The 22,655-nt window shown below is 42.7% G+C and overlaps 1 protein-coding gene and 1 pseudogene across 1 annotated transcript in view; one reads left to right on the top strand and one right to left on the bottom strand.

Moving 5' to 3' along the window:
• The window catches only part of TET1 (tet methylcytosine dioxygenase 1), a 78,583-nt gene that overhangs the window by 6,076 nt on the left and 49,852 nt on the right, over positions 1 to 22,655 (bottom strand). Inside the window, exons 6-9 of the mRNA XM_015413884.1 lie at positions 7,178 to 7,386; positions 6,377 to 6,527; positions 3,564 to 3,653; positions 2,047 to 2,184 (exon numbers count right to left, since the gene is read on the bottom strand). Coding sequence (XP_015269370.1) covers positions 2,047 to 2,184; positions 3,564 to 3,653; positions 6,377 to 6,527; positions 7,178 to 7,386 — 588 coding nt within the window. The remainder of the gene's footprint in view (positions 1 to 2,046; positions 2,185 to 3,563; positions 3,654 to 6,376; positions 6,528 to 7,177; positions 7,387 to 22,655) is intronic.
• LOC107112711 lies at positions 11,633 to 12,336 on the top strand (annotated as a pseudogene).

Raw genomic sequence — 22,655 nt, 5'->3', positions numbered from 1 at the left:
GACATTAGTTTGGAAGGAACAGGATGCCAAAAACATTTTCTGTGACCTGTGTAAGATCTCCTCTCCCATTTCGTCTGATGCACATGCACTTCCGTAATACCCAACTCCAGCAATGTGACATAGAGTTTTCCAATTAAACCTGTTATTTCCTGTCCAAATTCTTCGAAATGCTTAAGCCTAACCTGACTACCTTTTGGAGTTAAATTAGGCAAAGATGTCATAATTGAATATTCCTGGAAATAAGAGGGGCTATCACCTTGCATTCTACCATTTCCTAATAGTATTATATCTTATTGTTTCTCTATCAGATCCTTAATCCTATATAAATCATTTGCCCTCCAGACATACATGCCTTCCAAAACGTTTGTCAGGAGCTTCATCATACAATACTGTATTAATGTCAGCTGTGAAATGCTGGTGCTTAAATTAACTTTGAGTTTTCCGACTGTTCACAATGCCTATAATGATAGGGCTCCCTCTCCCCCCACTAAGAATTTACCACAGTTGTGATGCTACAATAAACCATACAGAAGACTAGAAAGACCTATTCATTCTAGTTCATTTTCTTTAAGAACATTCTTTCACAGCTGCCACCTTCATAATAGTTAATCAAATCCGGCCATCCTGAACTTCTGCCCATAAATCCATTTCTACAATGCTGTCTGCGACACTCAAATGAAATAAGACAGTGGTCTTGGCCCACTAGCTATAAAAATAAAAATAAGAGGGGGACAAAAACCCCAAGAAGGCTCAGCACTGTAAGAGAACAGATCAAAACAAAGCTCACTGAGACAGTCTGCAACTGTCCCACTCTGGCCAGCAGAGTACTGAGCAGGACGACATTGTCCCATGGAGGAAGTTTTGGGAAACTTTGCTGGAAAAGAGCATCAGCTCCATCCCTAAGTAAAGTTCTAGAAGGTTCCAGATGAGCTGCACACAGGTGCACACCCTAACTGTGGAACTAGACCAAGGCCACAAAGAAGAAAAGCAGACTTTGGGAATTGCTTTATAGGTGCCCATGCAATGCCAATCTCTCTCTTTTTGGTGGTCCAATGGCAGAAGGAAAGCAGCAGAACCTCCTGAGCTTCTGCAGTGCAGACGCAAGGGAGGAAATCTCCAGTCAAAAGGAACTGGGTGGTGCCAGATTTGAAATGAGGTCTGGAGTTCTGTCCCCTTGCTTTGACATCCCTACTGCCATGGGACCTGCAAAGTGATTTGGTCATGGGGCCTTCTGAATTCTCAATTTCTCCTCCCCTCCCCCTGCAAAGCACGAACATACATTCTTCTTTTCCTATGACCTCTTCCAGTGTACAGTTCAGGATATCCCAATGAGAGAAAACAAGCACATTGGCACTGAGAGATACTTAAGACAATTACGAAACAGATTTGCACCATCTGCTTCCCATTCTCATTTTCCAGACCCAAATGGTTGAATTTCTGGATTCAATACAGGAAAGGTCTTTTACACTTTTTTTTTTAAAAAGCAGAGATATGGAAGGAAGAATTTCAGTGGGTACACCTTCAAGCCCTGTAGTGGGAAAACCTTCACATGTTGCCTCCCTTGTCTTCAACCAGAGGCTCATACAGACTCTTGCAGTCTTACCTCGTACAGCCAAACCTCTGATCCTCTATGATAAAAAAAAGATGAATTTTCACTGTGGCAGATCCATGCCAGGATCCAAATGGCATGGTGTTGGGATAGCAGATGTGCACAGATACCTTTTAATAAGATCTTGCACCAAATCAGTTTCCAGAAAAAGCATGCATACACGCACTCTGGATTAAAACTTCTATCAACGTAAAAAAACCCACGAGCTTTAATCACATCAACTTGACGCGCCTCTTGCAAGAAAGCAATATTTATTGCAATTCTATACTGTATGTGAGGTTCATTTATTGAACTTTGCAATGCAAACAAAGAACAGAGCTAAAGGTTCAGAGATGGAAGAAATCCCATGAGAAATCCCAAAAAGCAAGAGAGCCCCAGGAAGGCTCCATGTGAAATAATTAAGTACTTTGAGAACAGGATCCAGAAACATTACGTACCACAGTGCTTCCATTATGCATGTTGTGTGTATCCTTATGGGCATGGGCACAGAAATCTATGCAAGCTGTGACACCAGAGAATGGACGACCATCCTTAGACCCAAGCCGACAGTCAGGACCCAGGTGCTCATTTTCCACCTAAACACCATAGTGATATGTTATGTTGAGATGACACAAGAGAACATCAGACACTATCAGTTTCAAGGCCCTTTTTCATATCAAGCAAACTAATCTATACACTTTCCTGTAACGGCTGTGAACACAGTTTATGACTCTTCTGCTAGACGCCAAAATGGAAAATAAAATTAACTTTTAAGAACTTTATATATTAATTCATAGGGTCACCATCAGTTGAAAGTGACTTGATGGCACATAACACACAAGACAATATACAAGCCAGCAATTAGAATCAATAGAACCATTCAACCAATGTGTGTTAGCCAGCTAGAATGTTGCGGGGGACAACGGCATGGATAGCAAGAGCAGAATCTAGAAACAGAAATTTGGGAGTTTTAAAATAAAGTACAGTCCTCAGCAAATCCCATTAAGTCCATGGGCTTAGAAAGCTACAACTCTGTTCAGGATTGCATTGTAGCTTACCTTTTAGCTAAACCTGTGAAACACCTTCTTGCAATCAATGACCCCTAGTACTAGTAAATGATGATTCAGTCCCATATCTTAGCATTGTTTCTACAGAACAGTGCAAGCATGCTCCATGAAGTACCTACTTTAACCACACACAAAACAACACCTCAAACTCCAACAGCTGTAATAGCATGCTCTCTACTTTTGTAGACTCCCGCCACTGCAGGAGAACAGCAGTGTTTGGCTTATTTCAGCACCCTACATGGTTACAGCTGCCTCTTGGTGATCTCTTAAACTATTCCTACAATGGCTGCATTCAGACATCATAAGCACAACAACAGAGTCTGAAACTGAAAACCACAACAAATGGCAGTTAGACTGAGAACTTACAAGTTCAAGTTCAGCACCATAAATATGAGGGTAAGGGGGAGAGGAGCAGTGTGACAGTCTAGGATTTCAGGTTCGTTCTAATTATGACTAAATTGCAGTTGGCTTATGACATCTGAAGGTGGGCATAAGGGCCTGATCACAGTTCAGAGATAATGATGCAATACAGGTGCAAAACTGGCAAATTGCTTCATGATGTAATTTTATCTATTATAAAAGTCTTTTTGGAAGACTAAGTTTGAGTCCAGTGGCACCTCTAAGACCAACAAAGTTTTATTCTGGCTATAAGCTTTTGTGTACATGCACACGTCTTCAGATACATTGAAACATTAATCTATCTTTTTTGGAAGACTGTGATTGTAATTTTAAACAGGAATTGACCATTTTGTTATATGAGACCAACTTGCCAATAAATGCATGAATATCTCTGTTAGTTCATACCTTCAAACCTGTTCGAATTTTCTCTCAGTATCAGCAGCATTAACAATTATGAGTGCTGTACAGGAACACTGAGTGTGTAAATCATGATGTTCTCTGAGACCTACCTGGTTTTGGAAAGCATCAGGGGCGAGTCTCTGATACAGCGGAGCCACATCAGTTGCTAAAGTTTGCAAATTATTTTCCAGATTTTCTTCCTGGACATAGAGAGAGAGAACAAACATCATATTTTACAGTTTGTGAGGCAAGCCAGTAAAATTATGAGAGCAATATGAACACTGCCCTGGTATGGTATTTATTCCACTTTCTGTGGTTTGATGACTAACCCACAGGCACTCTAACAGCCACAATAGTAAACCATGACATACTTTGAGCAGAAAAAGGGAAAAGTTGACAAACCAATCACAGAAAGGCATTAGCAAAGGACTTGCAAACTCAAATTCCTTCTCCATTGTCCACTTTTCATTTGAGGACAACAGCTACAGGAGATCGGTGAAGGGACATTCTGGTGGCAGTAAAAGGTGGGCATACCATATTTGGGAATCCACTATATAATACTTATCATACAATCATCTTCATTATTTAATAGGAGCAGAGTTTATGTAGCAGTTTAAAGAGCATTCTAAGTGCTTCACATAACATTATTTCAGTAACCGTTACAACTATCCTGTAAGGTAGATCAGCTTTATCATCATCTCCATATTGGAGATGAGAACAAGGAGGCTAAACAGAGAAATGATACATCTGATAAGGCCAATCACTGAGTTTTTGATCAAGGCCCACAACCTGGCCTGTTTAACAACAACAAAAACCTCTAAAGCCTGACAAAGGCTTTGTTTTAAATTAAGCTTTTACATTTGACTAAGGAAATTCATTTACATGGGTGTTAATATGGACTCCTCACACTGTTTAGTACAAGCTAAGATAAAACATTAAATGCACATTAATATCTGTTGTTTGCAGCATTTGAGGCTAATGAATTCAGGCAGTGCAAAATGCTCTGAGTGCAGGAAAACATCCCAAATTCTAAAGGATCTCAATAAAATGTGCTAAAAATCAAAATGGAATAAATAATACAACCTTTCATGAAAGGGTAGTTCTTGGGGTCTCCTCCCTATGTTTAAAAAAAAATCACAAAATAAGACTGGGATGGCTAATCCCAGGAAGACAGGGAAGTATAAAGGAATTATGAATAGTGAAATCACAAAATAAGACTGGGATGGCTAATCCCAGGAAGACAGGGAAGTATAAAGGAATTATGAGTAGTGGTCAGTGAGATGTGGCAGGTTCCTTTCTGTCTTAACTGGAAAGCCAGTCTGGTATAGAATGCTCAGTACCACTCCATCACACGGGGTCAGGGTGTGCAGTGGGGGAATGCAGGAACAGCTCCAAGCAAGGGTGCACTTTAGTTACCGGGAGGAAAGAACGGACAGGGCTGAGCCCCAAGGACACCTAAATGGCAGGCAGAGTCAAAGACTGCTGGTATTAGCTACCTTGTGAGTAAGGCCTATTCATGTGTAACTCTCCAGTGCTTCTGTGTGCATGAGAAATCCAGAGTATGTATGCATAATGCAGACATTCTGATTACACTTTGGGGGATACTGTGTGGATTCTGCATGAGCACACAATACCATAAACTCACCCACATGCAAAAAAAAACCCCAAGAAAAGCAACGGCTCAGTATGTCTTCTCGGCTCTTTTCTTTTTGATCTCTCTAGCTTTGCATCTATACTACATGCTATTCTTACCTAAAAGGTATTATCTTTACATTTAAACTCATCTCACTCCATCCAATTCCTCACATGATCCATATCTGTCTGTACTTTGAATCTATCTTCTTCTGCGCTTGCATTGCTATACATCCTAGTTTAAGTCATCTGCAAAATGATCAATAATCAACATTTAGCTAAAATGAAGGTACACAAAGAGAAAGACAGCTCCAAGAAGTGATTTTTCCAGGGACATCTTCATCCATAAAATAAGAAATACATTTTTATATTAAACTCCTTGAAGGTAAACTAAAGGTGAATGATGAATTTTAGAGTGGACAAAGGGCATACAAAGAACTGTATGATATGACTCCGCTTAGCAAAATGTGGTGCCTTCCTCCAACCTGTGGCTCTTCTGCCAGCAGAAGAATTACTTAAACTGGAGGAAGGTATCAGACTATGGTGAGCAGAGTGGTAGGGGACAGGAGACTGTGTTCACGGGCAAAAGGATGATGGATCTTTCTACATCTTCTTCCCACTGCAATCCTTTTTGACCCTAGGAATGCTGATTTTCGGGGTCAAGGAGTCCATGTGAATGAATAGCCATGCAGGTCATGGGGCTGTGCTGAACAGGGGAAAGAAGGGGAAATCACCCTCTCCCCCTTTTTCAACAGAAGGGTGGTTTCATGACCCTCCTTTGCACTGACCTATGTAGCTATTAGTCCATGTGGGTCCTGCAACCCCGTGAATCAACTCACTTGGGGTTGGATAGTACTTAGGGAGGGGGTGGAATATCTATAACCATCAGTGCCTTCCACTGCCAGATCGCTGGTACTTACCCATCGGAGGCAAAAGAACTATGAGGTATTTGAGGCATTTGAGGATGATGTGTGAAAAACTACACAGATGAATGAAAAAATATTTAGGAAAGCATGCTATAAGTTGACAGTGTACAAGAGGCTTGGTTATTATCAGAGCTCTCTTACAGTACTGCTAAATCTATATATAGAAATCCATAAAGCAGTGACAGGTAGGGGGATGGAACAATGACATTGCATTAGATACCAAGTTGCCTTGAATGTCTAACGAAGTGTACGGGGAGAGTGGTAAGATGATGGTACACTTTCTGTCCTATTTGCCCTTGAAAGTAAAAGTAGAAACTGTTAAGGAAGGACAGGAGAGTATGTCTGTGGAAGGGGGAGACACTTACCTGCTTGGGATCATCTGTGAGAAGTCTGAATTTCCTGGGGATTTTACTTCTGGCAAATTTACAGCCATTGTAATACATACTCCATGAACAGCCAAAAGAGAAAGATGCCCCACATGTCTCTGGATCAAGCCCTTGACAGGCACATGTACGACTGTGGAGAAATAAAGAGTAGCCATCAACGTATGAATGCAGGTGTGTAGGCTTACCACAGTTAATTTCTGTACTCCCCAAGCCAGGATGCTAAGCCCGTATTCACACATTGCTGGTAACCAGAGTCTGTTTTAGACCAGTGTTCCAAACAAGGACAGAGGAGTAAAGAACAAGGTGCACCTGGCAAAAAACAATTTGTGCACATACCAGCTTAATGTCTGCTTGCTGTGACATCTGAGAGCAGCCTAAGATGTGTAGAGAGATACCATGCTTTGATTTAAGAAGTGCAAAAGGGTTTGGTTATGGTCCTAGTTGGCATCAAAAGAAGCATGGCAAGCTGTAGGCCAGATCAAGGGAAGATGAGGGTTAACCTGCTTGCTTTCATATATTTCCTGCTTTGCCAGCTGTGGAAATGCAGAGCAGAGAGCTTATGCTGTCCTCCCACACACACTTCATCAAGTTTTCTGCATCCTACTGCACAGAAGGAACATCGTGTCACCACAAAGTGACAGGTTCTTTGTATTCCCCCCCCAACTGTATGTATCGTGACTAATCCACTATTTAAAAAGGCTAATCAGATTCACATAGATAATTAGATTTGATAATGACACTCTTATGTATCACAGTATCAATGCTATGGGGTTCGCTTACTCTTCGTTGAGTGCACATCGACGGCTTGTTGGACAGCCATATTTTCGGAGACTCTGCGTCAGTTCCTTGTACAGGGTGTCAGCCAGAAGGTGGGGAATCCCTTCCCAAGCCAAAATAAGGATCACAATGACGGCCGTTTGACAGTGATGTCCTGCACGCTGTCGGACCAGGCACAACAGCTTTTCCTCTTCGCTGCTTCTTCTAATAACCTGCAAAAGAAAATTTAATTGTCTTCAGACTGAACAGAAGAGATTTAAGGGTCTGATGGCATCTATTTATTCACAAAAAGCTTGCTTCCATACTGGATTCCTTCTAGAGACAGTAATTGTACTACTACCAATTTACTGCTTATTTACTACTGTTATTATTTGCTAGTACCATGTCCATCGCCATCATAGCTTTCTAGTTAATAATCCAGAATCAGCTAGGACTGTGAGCATCAGAGGCTGAATGCAATTTGTGGACAACATTTGCTGTTTCTAAAACTGGTTTTATAGGGTGGGTTTGAGTTCCTTTTTAAGGAACACAGTAAGCACTATTCCATCTCTGTTATAATATTCCATTCAAATAATGAGGGCCACTTGTGTAATAAATTATGCAGTCACTGATTACAACATAATTTCCTAACTGAATTAAAATATAGATACCAAAGCTTCTATCGTCACTAAAAGTACAATAGTTCCCTGCATAGGAGCTGTGCATATTCACACACACACACAGAGAGAACAAAATCTTGTTTCTCAAGCCTACCAGATGTGCACACATACTATCAGTGTAGGCCCACGGCAGGGAACAGGAGGTCTGCACATGGCATTCAGATCCCTAAGTCAACCCTCTCCAAGGTCATGTTCTCCAACCAACTTGAGCAGAGACCCCCAATGTGGTACTCTGTGGGCACCATGGAGCTTGCCAGCACCTTTCGTAGTGCCCATCAAGTGCTTTTAGAAAGTGGGTGTGGCCAGTGGGCCTTTTGCCCAGCAGAACTGTTGACTGGCCACTGGAGATCTGATTTGTCTGTGCAGAATATTTTGATAGAATTGCTTTGGCAGCAGCTGCCACCACATTACAAGGATCTTCACTATGTGACTGAAGGCAAGCTGTGTATATGCATGGAAATATTTTTAAATAATACATTTTCTTTCTTTCTTTATATTTATTTATTTCTATTTTTATCCTGCCCTGACATAGGGTTGGCTCAAGGCGGCTAACAACATTAAAACACTAAAACAATAAATACATTAAAATGCAATGGAATATACAAACAAAGCCTAAGTGGCTAACAGTACTAGTGAAAAACAATATATTCGTTTTAAAAGCTACCTTGCCTGAGATGTTATGCATAAACTTGTTCCCTTATCATTTATTGGTTGGCTCTGTCTCCTCTGGCAGCCATTTGACAGTTGCACCCACCAACCTGGGTCAGAATTCCAAAGGTGCCCGTAAGTTCAAAAAGGTTGAGGGCTCATGAACTAGAGCAGGGGTGTCAAACATGCGGCCTGGGGGCTGACTCAGGCCCCCGAAGGGCTTCTATCAGGCCCACAGTGGAACTGGCTGTCTTCTGCTTCTTCTTCCAGTTCTGCTGCTGCTGCGTCATCGTAGGTTTGCAGCTTACAGATACACACCTGAACAGCATACTCAAGATTGCAACAGCACAGACAATTTGATGCAATAATTCAGAGCAAGAGGTGTCAGTAATCAGACTCTGTTAAATAAACAAAATATTGCAAGAGTGCTAATCTTTTAAGCATGTTTTTATTTTAAGTAAAAAATACCCTTTGTGTTTGTGTCCTTTATAAAGTTAATATCTCTGCTACCTGGCATTACATTTTATGACAGATCCGGCCCTCATAACAAATGAGTTCAACACCTATGAACTAGAGCATGTAAGCTGGCTGGCAATAAGGAAGGCATGCAGAGACCTCCTGTACCATATAACAGATTGATGCAGTGGTGCCTACGTGAAGAAAACAGGACTCCATTTTGCCCTGTCTGTTCTGCAAGGAAGGATGGCATCTCGTGTATTTTGGCCAATTAAGTCTAAACAAGAAGATATACAGAATAGTAAAAGTTGGCTAGCAGTATCTCACAAGCTCTCAAATGAACACTGAAGTCTTCGGAAAACAGAAAAAGTAATTAATGCTTAGGTATCTACACAGCAGCCTAACAGAAACTGATTTGGTACATCTGCACCAATTATAATCACGGTTAAGCATTATTGGGCAGGGTAGCACATGCACTCTTCTTATCTGAATAAAAGGTCCACTGATAAACTCAGCTAAATAATTTAAGACTGATAACCAGAGAGCACACAAATCAAACCAAATGCAAGCCAACATCTTAGGAAGCTGCAGACCATAAAATGCAGCGATATTGGACTTGCAAGCATATTAGGTCACACATACAGATGAAATAAAGCAGATGAGACAGAAGGAGGCCAAAAGAAAGTGCTTCTGCAGTGTTTTTAATAGAGGGCCTGCAAAGAAGATCTCATCAGGTCTCACAGTCTCACCAAATGCTCCAGATGACTTAAACAATAATGTTAAGATCCCAATGCAAGTCCATCATTATGTAGTGTATTTGCCTTTGACATATCCCCTTCTACCTGTAGCAAAGTTAGAAGTACTGAACAGAATTGCCACAAAATAATTTAAAATGCAACTGTGTATGCTTAGGTGGACAAATGGGGGTTCAACCATGCTAGAAGAGTGTAAGCTGCAAGTTATTCAAAACTGAGACACCATCATTAAAACTTATTTTAATACCAGGCAGGCATCATTGTCCACAAATCTCACTTGTTTCTACTGAGCTCTGAGAGAACTGCTCTTGAGAGAACAGCTCTGTGACTGACCCAAGGTCACCCAGCTGGCTGCATGTAGAGGAGTGGAAAATCAAATCTGGTTCTCCAGATCAGAGTCCAACGCTCTTAACCACTACATTAAACTGTTCTCTTGAGAGAACAGCTCTGTGACTGACCCAAGGTCACCCAGCTGGCTGCATGTAGAGGAGTGAAAAATCAAATCTGGTTCTCCAGATCAGAGTCCAACGCTCTTAACCACTACATTAAACTGGCTCTAACCATATTCTTGGAGCTGCGGTGGCTCAAGTGGTTAAGACGCTGAACTGCAGGCTGTGGAAGGTCAGTAGTTCAGCGGTTCAAGACCCGGGTGCCGCAAGACAGGGTGAGCTCCCGTCTCTGGTTCCAGCTCCTGCCAACCTAGCAGTTCGAAAGCAAGAAATTGCAAGTAGATAAATAGGGACCACTTCGGTGGGAAGGTAACAGCGTTCCGTGCGCCTTGGTGTTAAGTCATGCCGGCCACATGACCACGGAAACGTCTTCGGACAGCGCTGGCTCTTCGGCTTTGAAACGGAGATGAGCACCGCAACCCTAGAGTCGGATTCGACTGGCTTTCGAGCAAGGGAACCTTTACCTTTACTTTAACCATATTCTTGCTGAAGAACTCAACCCCAGACTATGGGGATGTGGACAATTACCAACCACAATTCAACCTCCCTTTCTTGGGTAAGATGGCTGAGTAGACAGTGTCAGAACAACTTCAGGCATATTTGGATGCTACCTCTGCCCTTGACTGATTTCAATCTAGCATTAGATTTGGCTTGGGAGCGGGACACTGAGTAAAGGCAAAGCTTCCCTGCATTTTGTTAGATCAGCAGTGATATTTGGCACAGTGAATCATGATATTTTACTACACTGCTTGGAGTCTATGATAGGTGTGTGAAGACAGCCCTCCAGTGGTCTCATTTTTTTCTTAGGAGTCAAAGTGTTTCCATTAGAGAGGCAAAGTCAACAAGTTAGAGTTCTACAAGACTATATTTCATCCCCTATTCATTTTTAACATTTAGGTTAACCCATTAGGTAAGATAATTTGCAGCTTTGGAGTTTACTTATATTTATTTTATAAATATATAGATGACACCAGGGCTCTGTACTTCTTTATATTAGCCTCTGAAATCCACAATGACCACCCTGGACCAGTGTCTTAAGGCTGCAGTCAGATGGATGGCGCTGAACAAACTGAAATTAAATTTAGGTGTGGCAGAATGTAGTAGTGTTATTACTGCATTAGTGTTTTATCTTTCTTGCAATCTGTCATTGTATTTATAAGCTGCACTGAATGTCTGAAATGGGATGGGGGGAGTTTCTACTAAGCAAACCTGCATACACACAGTCAGTTTAATTGCTAGATTAATCAACTAACACTTCGTTTGATGTATTGCTGGGGGTTCACTGTAATCAGTGAGTGCAAATTTTTAACTAGTGGTGCTATGAGTTAAGACTTTTTTTTGCATGTTACTGCAATGGGAAAAGGCAGCCGAGTGGTTCAACTGGTGCTCTTAGTTTGTTTGTTGGAGGAGCGGGCGGCGGACCGAGCGCGGAAGGGGCAGGCCCAGCCAGGCCAGGCCACCAGGTGCGACAGATGGAGGCGTGCAGGGAGCCGCCAGCGGAGAGGATGAGCCAGGGTGACTCAAACTCAGCAGCAATCCCACATGCAGCTGAAGATGTTCAGAGTGATGACAGGTGGATGTCACAGCACAACCGATTTGTCTTGGACTACAAGGACAAGCAGCCAGATGTGCTGTTTGTCAGAGACTCCATGGTGCAGCTGCCACAGCAGTATGAGATATGGCGAAAGCTCTTTTCACCCCTACATGCATTGAATTTTGGGATTGGAGGTGACACAACGGGGCATGTTTTGTGGAGGCTGAAAAATGGCGAACTGGAAAATATTAAGCCCAAGGTCATTGTTCTTTGGGTCGGAACAAATAACCATGAAAACACAGCAGAGGAAGTAGCGGGTGGAATAGAAGCTACTGTGAGGTTGATCAATGTGTGGTAGCCCCAGGTCAAGATTATCGCACTGGGCTTGTTACCACATGGCGACAAGCCGAACCCGCTGTGGCAGAAGAACAGCTGGGTGAACCGGCTCCTGAAGGCCTCGTTGCCCAAACTCTCCAGTGTTCAGCTGCTGGATGTGGATATGGGCTTTGTGCATTCGGATGGCACCATCTCCTGCCATGACATGTTTGATTTTCTGCATCTAACGGGCACCGGCTACTCCAAAATTTGTAAGCCACTCCACAAACTGATCCTGCAGCTGCTGGAGGAGACCCCTGAGGAGAAACTGGCAACTCTGGCCTGAGCAGCCAGTCCCGGCAGGGCTAATGGCTCCTCCTTTGTTAAATCATAAATTATCTTAGGGCCAAAACAGACTGCTTCCTCCACAGGGCAAACTGCTGCCCCAAGACTGGTTATGACCAAAACCAAATGTGATCTTCTGCTCACAGACACTACCACCCACCAAAACCTCTGTCACACAGGTTAAGCTATACAAGTGGGTCAGGTTGTCACAGTTCACCATCTGCCTCTCTCTTTTCAATACATAGAGAGCCCTGACCCTTTCACACAGTAGGTCCCCTCTCTCATTTATTTATTTACTTTATTCGATTTATATCCCACCCTCCCCGCATAGCAGGCTCAGGGCGGGTTACATCAGATTTGATAAAAATACAACATTTAACACAATTAAAACAACAATAAAAACAGCCCTATCATTTATCCGGTGCACTTGTCATTAAAATTAAGGCCTCACAGAAGCCATCTCTGGTGTGCAGTTCTGACCCGCTGAGGAGAGGCCCAGTAAAGAAGGAGGGATGTCTGTTGCCCTAGTTAAAAGCCTGACAGAAAAGCTCTGTCTTGTAGGCTCTGTGGAACTGTAAAAGGTTTCGCAGGGCCCTGATCTTGTCTGGGAGCTCATTCCACCAGGTTGGGGCCAGGGACCATGAGAAGATGTTGACTGGCAGATCGTAAAGCCCTTTGGGGCTCACAGAGGGAGAGACACATTCACAGAGACACCTCCAGACAAGGCAGCCCAGTACCTTTTATCAACTGCCCCTCACTCAGATACCTCAGAGAGCTATTGGGGTTGGGACTCAAATGCTACTTCAGTCACACACTACCACCGTATATCTATATTTATATCTATCTACATCTATATAATCTGTCGCTACCTCTATCGATCTCTATCTCCCCTCAGACCACACTCACTCAGTCTGCTGGGTTAACCATAAATAAGGAATTAATTTCTATTGCAGGCTAACCAACAACACTGGAATGATTCATGAAGACATACAACAATGTTTCTTATTACTTGAACTTCTGAACTATAATTCTATTCATGCTTCCAAGCCTATTTGCCACAAGTTACCTTTCCCTCAGCCAACTCTCTCTCTCCCCCCTCCATAGTCCAAATCAACTCTAACTGAACTAATGGCTCTAACTGCCAGCCAACATTCCAAAAGCTCTCACTGGCTGCTCACAGAGAAGGGCGGAGCTCGACCTGCCTGTCACACCAAATGTGGGAGGGGAAAAAAGGTTAGCCCCCCCTCCCATTCCCTGTATTACGGGTTCTGACCAAACAGGAGCCTCCCAAAGAGGCTATTAATAGTTAATACCGCAAGAGATCTGTTCACAAGACTGAGGTGCCACTGAACAATGAAAACACCTGTCATGGAAGGAGTCACCCTCTCTCTCTCGCTGACAGAACAGGTACTTAGCTTGGGGGTACTGCTTGACCTGGTCCTACAGGTGGAAACTCAGGCTTCTTCAACAGATAACAGAGTGGCACTTACCTGTAACCGTTGTTCATCGAGTGGCCTTCTGTGCAGTCCCATGTGGGGAACTGCATGATTGCAGGCCTGCCGCACAGAAGAGCTTCCAAGCTGTTAGAGAAGTTTCTAGGCTCTAGGAGTGCTCCCCCCGCCCCGTCTGCAGAGATCCCTTTGCCATCCAAAGGATCACGTGACAGAGGCCAGGCAAGCACTCCTCCCTCCGTCCTCTTCGCCACTGTGGCCTTTGCTTGGTCGGCAGCTTACAGCGGGGAAGGGAGGGAGGGATGTGTGCCTGCACAGAAGGCCACTCGATGAACAACGGTTACAGGTAAGTGCAACCCTGTTTTCATCGTCATGGCTTCTGTGCAGTCCACATGAGAGAATAACAAGCTCACTCACCAGAGGAAGAGGGTGTGGGCTGATCAGTGAAACATCGCCTGTAACACTGCCTTTCCCAGTGCAGCTTCATTGCTAAAGTCCACATCCATCGAATAGCGCCTAATGCATGTCAAAGGAGCAGACCACATTGCTGCTTTGCATATGGCCTCCAGAGCAAGTCTGGCTCAGAACGCTGCCAAAAAAGCCTGTGCCCTCGTGGAGTGAGCTTTCAGAGGAATGGGGCAAGATGCCTTAGCTTCAGTGGAAGCTGTTCTAATTGCCAAAACCACCCATCTAGAGACGGGCTGTGCCGACGCAGCTCTCCCTTCATTTGACTCTCTGAAACACATAAGTTTCTGTCTTTCCTGAATCCCTGTGTCCTTTTTAAATAAAAAGGAGTGCCCTCCTCACATCTAAAGTATGTAATGTTTGTTCCAACAGTGACACCAGGGACAGGAAGAATACTGGAAGGTTGATGTTTTGGTTAAGGTGAAACTGTGACACCACCTTGGGGAGAAACTCTATATTGAGTCTGAGGACCACCTTGTCTGGATGGAATTTGATAAAGGGAGGATCACAGTGAAGTTCCCGTAGTTCTCCCACCCTTCTAGCAGACATGACTGCCATTAAGAAGGACAAATCAGAACTGGCCATAGGTCCAGATGGTTTATACATTCATTCTGATAGAACTAGTGACAAACTCCACTGGGGGACCAGGGGTACAACAGGTGGAAAACATGTTAAGCAAACCTTTAAGGAATTTCTTGGATTTGGGGGCAGAAAAAACTGGCCACTCTCTAAATGGGTCACAGTAAGCGGAGATGGCAGCTAGGTGAACTTTTATCGACAAGGCAGCTAAGCCACTCTCTTTCAATTCCAGGAGATGGTCGAAAATCCTGTTCAAACTGCGAGATCATGGGCGAACCCTTGCCTGTCCCCACACAGCACAAATCTTTTACATTTGTACTCATATGATCTCCTTGTCATAGGTTTATGAAGGATTTCAGACAGCCTATCTATTCCATTTGAGGAACTGGTTACTAACATGTTTTTTCCCTGTCATTTCAGACAGACCCATTTTAGTAACTGGTTCCTAACGGAATATATTTACCTGTTCATACAATGCCGGTTGTCTCCCATTTGGGAAGCGTGCCTGAGGCGTTGTTGACGAAAACTGCTTTCCTCAGGTCTTCAATCCCTTCTTCCAGATCTGAACCACTACACGGGGCTGTGTAAAATGCCCCGTAGCACTTCCTCCAGTGACAGGTTTTTTGCACCCTTTTCCTCCCGGGCACGCAATCTCACCTCTTTTTTAAAAAGAATATTCTATTGGGAGCGCTATAACGCTATAACAGGACATCAAATCAGTGTCATAGCGCTCCCAATAAAATTTTCAAAAAACCCCCCCACGTTTCAGGAAGATTGTGTGCGTGAAGGAAAATGGTGGGAAAAGAAAGCGGCACAGTTTGAAATGGCCACAGCACTTCAGAGACACCTCCTTACCAGAAGGGAAATGCTATGTGAAACAGCTGCCCCTGTACCAGTTTCCTCCGTGACAGGCCAATGGCGGAAACCATGCAGTTTAAAAAGGTAATGTGAAATCAACCTATGAGAGGCTGTTAAGTTCCCTACTGCAGGATTAGCCAAGCAGCTAGGTGCAATGGTCCCACTTCTGGGTGTGCAGTAAAATCTTCCTTTGGGGGCAGTATTATATGTTGCCCTCTGGCTAGTTTCTACAAAGTGGGGAACCATGCTGTTCTGGGCCAGTAGGGGGCCAGAAGGATGCATGAGGTATAGTCTGCTTTTATTTTTGAAACTACCTTGTGCAGAATAACAAAAGGGGGGATATAGAAAACATGGCCATGCCATTGCCACTGAAAAGCATCCCCCAGTGAACCCTTGCCCCTGGCTGCTCTGGGACAGAAGAGGTGGCATTTCTTGTTGTCTGCTGATGCAAAGAGGTCTACCTCAGGAAATCCCCATTCTTTGAAAATTGGGGCCAGGTAGTGGTTTGATATGGACCACTCTTGATCTACGTTTGCGTCCCTGCTAGGGTGTCATCTAGACTGGCTATGTGAACAGCTGTCAACTGTACCCCGTGTCTTATTGCCCACTGCCATATGAACGTGGCTTCTCTGCACAGGCAGAGGGATCCTGTGCCTTCTTGTTTGTTCAGGCAGAACTTTGCAGTGACATTGTCCATTTCTATCAGGGCATGACGTCCTCTGATGATGTCTGTAAAAGAAGTGAGAGCAAGTTTGATGCCCCGCAACTGAAACAGATTGGTATGAACAGTGGACTCTTATCTCGTCCACAACCCCTTCGCTCCTAGTCCCTGACAATGATCCCCCCCAACCAGTGAGGGAAGCGTTTGTAAACAAATGCATGTAATGGGATTGGACCACTAGAGGGATTTCCTCTGAGGAGGCTGTCAGTGATAGACCAACATATAAGGGATCTTAAAATGGCTCTCAGGACAGATAATTTTCCCCACTGTGGCTCAGAACTGGAGTCAAAGTTCCTTATGAACCAATTTTGTAATCGTCTCATACCTAAATGTGTATATGGGACCACCACAGTAGTTGAAGCCATATAGCCCAGAAGTTTCTGAACGTATCTGGTTGATTGAAATCTGTTGGAGAAGAATTTCAATATAAGGGATGTCATACTTTTGGTCCTTGGAAGTGGCAAGTACACCTTTCCTTTATGGCGTTTAGAGATGCCCCAATAAAGTCAATAGATTGGATGGCAGTCAGACAGGACTTCTCCCAATTAACTAAAAAAAATAGGAACTGGATTGTCTCTAGGGCAAACCTTAAACTCATAGTTAGTTTATCTGGGGAGTCTTCTACAGAGAGCCAATCATCCAGGTGAGGTACACTGTACAGCCTCTAACCTTAAATAGGCAATGACCTCTGCAATACATTTTGTAAACACCCTAGGTGCCATGACTAGGCCAAATGGGAGCACCGTGTATTCATAGGCAGCACATGCGTAACAAAACCTGCAGGCTTTGTGAACAGACATATGGAAATAGGTATCCTTCACATCTAGAGTAACGAAACAGACATTCAGACCTGGATAACATTCTGAACTTTGGCACGTGCAAGTGTTTATTCAGGGATCTTAGGTCCAAAACGGGCCTCTTTCCTCCCCCCTTCTTGTCAATGGCAAAGTACCTGGAGAAGAAATCTTTTGAGTCCTTCCCAGAGGTGAGCTTTATAATGGCCCCTTAGCCAAGAGGGAAGCGACCTCTTGGGTTAAGAAGGATGATGGGCTGCAGGAGGGGATCGGTGAGCACTGAAAAGGAGGCAGTGAATTGAACCTCTTTTTATTATGGACAAAACCAACCAGTCATTAGTAACTTGGCGCCAACTGCAAAAGAACTTTGATAACCTCTCTGAAAAGAAATTTACTGAACTCAGTCAGGCTGAGAGGACACTTCTAGAGTGTTGGTCTCTTGGGGACCGAGGGGGGTTCCTTCCCCGTTGTCTACCCTGCCTCTTGGGCTGGGGTTGCTGGGTGTAAGGAGGAGTGGAGGAGCCGGGTATCTATAATCTGGGATACAACAGGACCTTACCTGGTTGTACCTCTCACCATGCCTTAGGAAATACCTTTCCTTGAGTTGTGAGTTATACCCAGAGAGCCATCAACTTGTTCTTTCTAATGTAGTCCAAGGTTTGGTCACTAAAGAGGTCTCAGCCCTCAAATGGGAGATCTTCTATTTTCACCCTGGTATCCTGTGGGAGGGCTGAAGAGTGAAGCCAGGAGTGTCTCCTTATGATAATGCCAGAGGCCATCGACCTACTATAACAATCGGCTCCATGTTTGGCAGCACTGAGCTGCTGCTTTCCTAGCTTTTGGCCTTCTAAAATGAGGACTTTTGCTATGGTTTCTTTATCAGGCAACATTTCTATAAACTGTGTCATCTTTTCCCACAATAACATTTGGTAGCGGCCCATGACTGCTGTTAAATTAGCCTCCCTCAGACTCATTGTGCCGCATGAACGGGTCTTTCTTCCCAACAAGTCCAGTCTCCTGCCTTCCCTATCCAGAGGGGATGAATGGCTGCCTGTCCTTCCCTTAGCAGGGAGGACTACCAAAACCAGGTAGTTTGTGTGTGGGTGGCGAAACAAGTAGTCATAGCCCTCTTCTCTGATCCTGTATAGGTTGTCTAACTTCTTTGATGAGGCTGAGGTCAAAACAGGCTTGGCCCAAATGGCCATGGATATACCCTTCATCCCCTGTAGCATGGGGAGAGCCACAGGTCCTGAGTTAGGATTGTATAACACCTTCATTGTAGAATTGGATGGTTGAGGTTCTGAAGCGTAGAACTCTAACCCCAGGACTTTTGCCATTCGGACTAGCTACTCAGAATACATCTTGAGGTCCCCCATAGGTAATGGAGCTGAAGGTTCACCAACTGTGTCCTCAGGAGACGGCACTGATGTGCTTTCAGAACTCGCTTCCGACATCTGGTAAAGTCCATCTTTGGAATCCTTTAAAAGCTTGGGAGCTCTTCTCTGCGGCAGGCCTGCAACCATGCAGTCCTCCATGAATGCCTCCACAGAAGCCACGACAATGAAGCATAAGTATCTTCTACCAATTTCACCAGCTGTGACCATTTCTTAAGAAGCAAGATCTGGCCATGATAATCCATGCTCTTATCACATACAAATTAGAGTACCTCTCCCAATGTTAGTGGGAGAGGATCAATATGGTTTTGTGAAAGGGAGATCTATTTGGCATCCCATAAGAAATGTGATTAATGCTTTATACCATGGTAATAACAATAGGAGGAGGATAACCCTTTTGAAATTAGATGTTTATAAGGCTTTTGATACATTGAATCATACATTTTTATTTCAAGTGTTAAAAAAACTTGGTTTTGAAGGATCTTTTCTAAATGCACTAAAAGAAATATATAGAGAAGGGAAAGCCATGATTAAAATTAATGATGGACATATTAATGAAGTATTGATTCAAAGAGGAGTTAAGTAGAAATAGTATTAGGATACAAAGATATAGGCTAGGGAAGGAGGAAATTAAATTAAATTTATTTGCAGACGATATATTATTAGTGTTAGAGAATCCCCTGGAAGCCTTGAGGGAACTTATGATAATATTACAGGATTTTAAAATGTATTCAGGTTTAGGGGTAAATATTACAAGATCAGAAATAATGTTTAGGAGGAGAGACTTAAAAGAACAAAAAAAGTAGCAAAAATAACAGGTATGAAATTAGGAATTAAGAAGTTGGAATACTTGGGTGTAATGATAACAAAAAATATTAAAAATTTGATGGGAATAAATTACAAAATAGCATGGAAAAAGATACAAAAAAATAAACCAATGGAATAAAAAAATATTTGAGTATACTGGGGAAGATAAGGGCAGTTAAAATGTTTATAATACCTAAGATTATATATTTGTCAGGTACTCCCAGAGTGGATATCCAGAAAACAGTTAGTAGCATGGGATAAGGAAATTGAAAATTGAGTGTTTGGGAAGAAGAAAGCTAGAGTAGCAAGGAAAGTGCTATATTCCCCAAAGGAGGAGTTAGGTTGGGGTATGCCACAATTGGAAAGGTATTATGAACCTTTTCAAATAAGAATGATGATGGAATTAGATGGTAAAAGTCTAGAGAAATGGGTGAGAAGGGAGGATACTATAAATGGAGGAGCAGGTAGATTTGGAATATTTACACAGAAGGTAAAAAAAGAAATTGAAAATGCAATAGGCCCAAGACAGACAACATTAAGGATTTGGGGAAAGAAAGAAGCTGTTTGGATACGAATGCCTTTGAAATGGGCTCCGCTTGAATCTTTAAGTCAAGAATTTTAAAATGTTGAGACAACTTTTTGGAAGGAATTAAAGGGAGAAGGTTTTTTTAGACTGAAAGATTTGTATAACTTTCAAGGGAAATTGATCCCAATACAAGAAGTATTGGAGAAAGTGACAGGACAATATTGGTTAAGGATTATGGGATTATATAACGCTTTGAGACAAAAGACATTCTCTGAAGCACTAAATAAGGAGGATAACCCCTTTGAGAACCTTTATAGTTCTAAAGATGATAATAAGAAGGGTATGGCAAGGAAAGTGTATAGGCTATTGAAACAAGATAAGGACTTTATGTTTAAGACAATACAATCTAAATGGGAGAAGGAGATAAACCTATCCGTTCAGGAGGTAAAAAGATTAATGAAGGGAATACTTGAAATAAAATTGGAGAAATTTAACGAACTGGAAATGAAATCAATCTTGAAATGTTATAGGACACCTGCACAATTATCGTATATGATCAAGGGAATGAAATCAGAGTGTTGCCATTGTAAAAGGGTAAGGTGATATTATGCACATCTTTGGTGGGAATGTCCTAAGGTAATGGAATTTTAGAATTTGATCCTGGAAAAGGTGGATAATTTATGTAGTGTTAAGATTGAGTTGAATGAGGAAGTGTTATTTATGGGACTGCTGGGAAATAATAAAGTAGATAAATCCAAGAAGGATTTATTTAAAGCCATGATTCTAGCTGCTCATGTGGTGATAACATATGGATGGAAAGATGCTTTAAAATGGACTTTTGAAAGTTGGAACTGCTACCTTTATGAATGGATTCAATCAGATATTTTATTAATAAAAAAGGAAAAGACATGGGAAGATAAGATGTTGGAAATAATGAAGAAATGGTTTGGATATATAAGATGGGTAAGAGAAGGGCCCCCCAATAATGATGTATTTATAAAACCCCATAGGGTGTGCTCATGGTTACAGATATAATAATAAGATCTATTTTTCCTGGTCACTACGGGGAGGGAATAATAAAGGGGAAAATTGATGTATCTGATGTTTGGTTATGTTATGTAATCTTGATGAAAAGGATTATGAATGTATATGGAATGTTGTTCCGGTTTATGGTGGCTTGCTCTTGGATGCATCCCATCCACCCTCCGATGGCGACATGCCAAGCCGAGGTGGTCGGGTGGGGTCTTGGCTGGTTCCAGACCCCCACAGAGTCTCTGTAGGAGACTCTCAGCCTGGGGAGCCGGGATAAGCCTCTCCCAAGGCGAAGGCTGAGGGATTGAGGCTTGCCTGTCCCTGAGAGGTCTTGACACCGTGGAGCCAGTATGGCGACGAGAGCCGACCTCCGGACGAGCGGACCAGAAAATAAGCATAAATAACCCCAGCAATAATTGAACTTGTCTAAACAGTGAGTTAATCAAACCTCTGTATAAGTGAAGAAGAAGTGAAAAAGTCTCAGCATGCTAGACTGACTGGAGAAAGAGTGGCGTGTGGGGAAGGGTTGGAGATCCACCACCACCCCGAAACGGAGCGGTCTCTAAGTGGTACAAAAAGGAAAGAATGAACGAAATGTACTGGTCGAGACTTCATTTAAGCTTGAAAGCTATATTTTAAGCCTAAAAACGTGGAATTCAGAGAAACTTTAATGTTAAACTAAAACTTTTCTTCACTGTAAATAAATGGTTGGGAGGGTGAGGAGAATGGCGGTGGAAAAGAAACTTCTACCAGGAAGTACTACACCAGCAACTCCCAGTCAGCCACAGGAAGCGGCTGCAGACTATCCCAATATGCTTGCTGCAGTACTGCACCCTCTGCTGGACCAGATGTCTACAATTAATACCAAGCTGGATTCCGTCCAAAAGCAACTTACCCAAATGGAAAAAAGAGCCAATACGACAGATAAAAGGATCGAGAAAGTCGAAACAAGGACTATTGATATTAAGCAACAACTAAAAGAAGTTAAAAAGGAAAGAAATATGGATAAAAATCAACTACTTCGACTTCAGCTTGATAAATCTATGCATGCTCTACCCTTCCAAGGAGTTCCTGAACAGAACGGAGAAGACATAAAAACAATGATAAGTCGAACGATAGCTTCAATTTCTGACCTTAAACAGGAGGATCTACAAAGTGACATGGATTTGGCATACTGTACTTACCCTGATTTTATAAGAAAATATAAACTGCCTGGTGAAATTTACGTTAAATTCTCAAAGAGAACAATGAGAGACAATGTTTTAAAAGCTACTGTGGGGGAAACAGTTAAAATCAACGAAGAAATTAAAATTCTGAAAGACATTCCATTTGAGATCCAGAAACGAAGACAACAGTATAAAGACTTAATTCTTTTCCTACAAGACAAAGCAATAACCTACAGATGGAGCTTCCCAGAATGAATCGTGTTCAAATACAACCACAAGAAAGTTAAAATTGACTCTGTCCAAAAGGTCAAAAACTTTTTGAAAAAACAACTGGGCATAGATAAAGATGAGGACTCTAATCTGAAAGAAGGAGGGGAACCCAGTGAGGAAGAATCAGATAACTTTCCTGGTCTGCTGTTTTTTTGTAATAGGATAGGGTGGGAAATTATGTACAGGGAAGAAAGGGAACCTCCCTGCCTGCGGTGGGCTGTGGCTTGCTTTGGGGGGAGCAGAGGGTGGGGGGGTGG

Source organism: Gekko japonicus, unplaced genomic scaffold, assembly GCF_001447785.1.
Source record: "Gekko japonicus isolate JY-2015 unplaced genomic scaffold, Gekko_japonicus_V1.1 scaffold1178, whole genome shotgun sequence".
Lineage (NCBI taxonomy): Eukaryota > Metazoa > Chordata > Lepidosauria > Squamata > Gekkonidae > Gekko > Gekko japonicus.
Note: the sequence above shows the minus strand (reverse complement) of the source record. Positions and strands in the feature narration are given on the sequence as shown.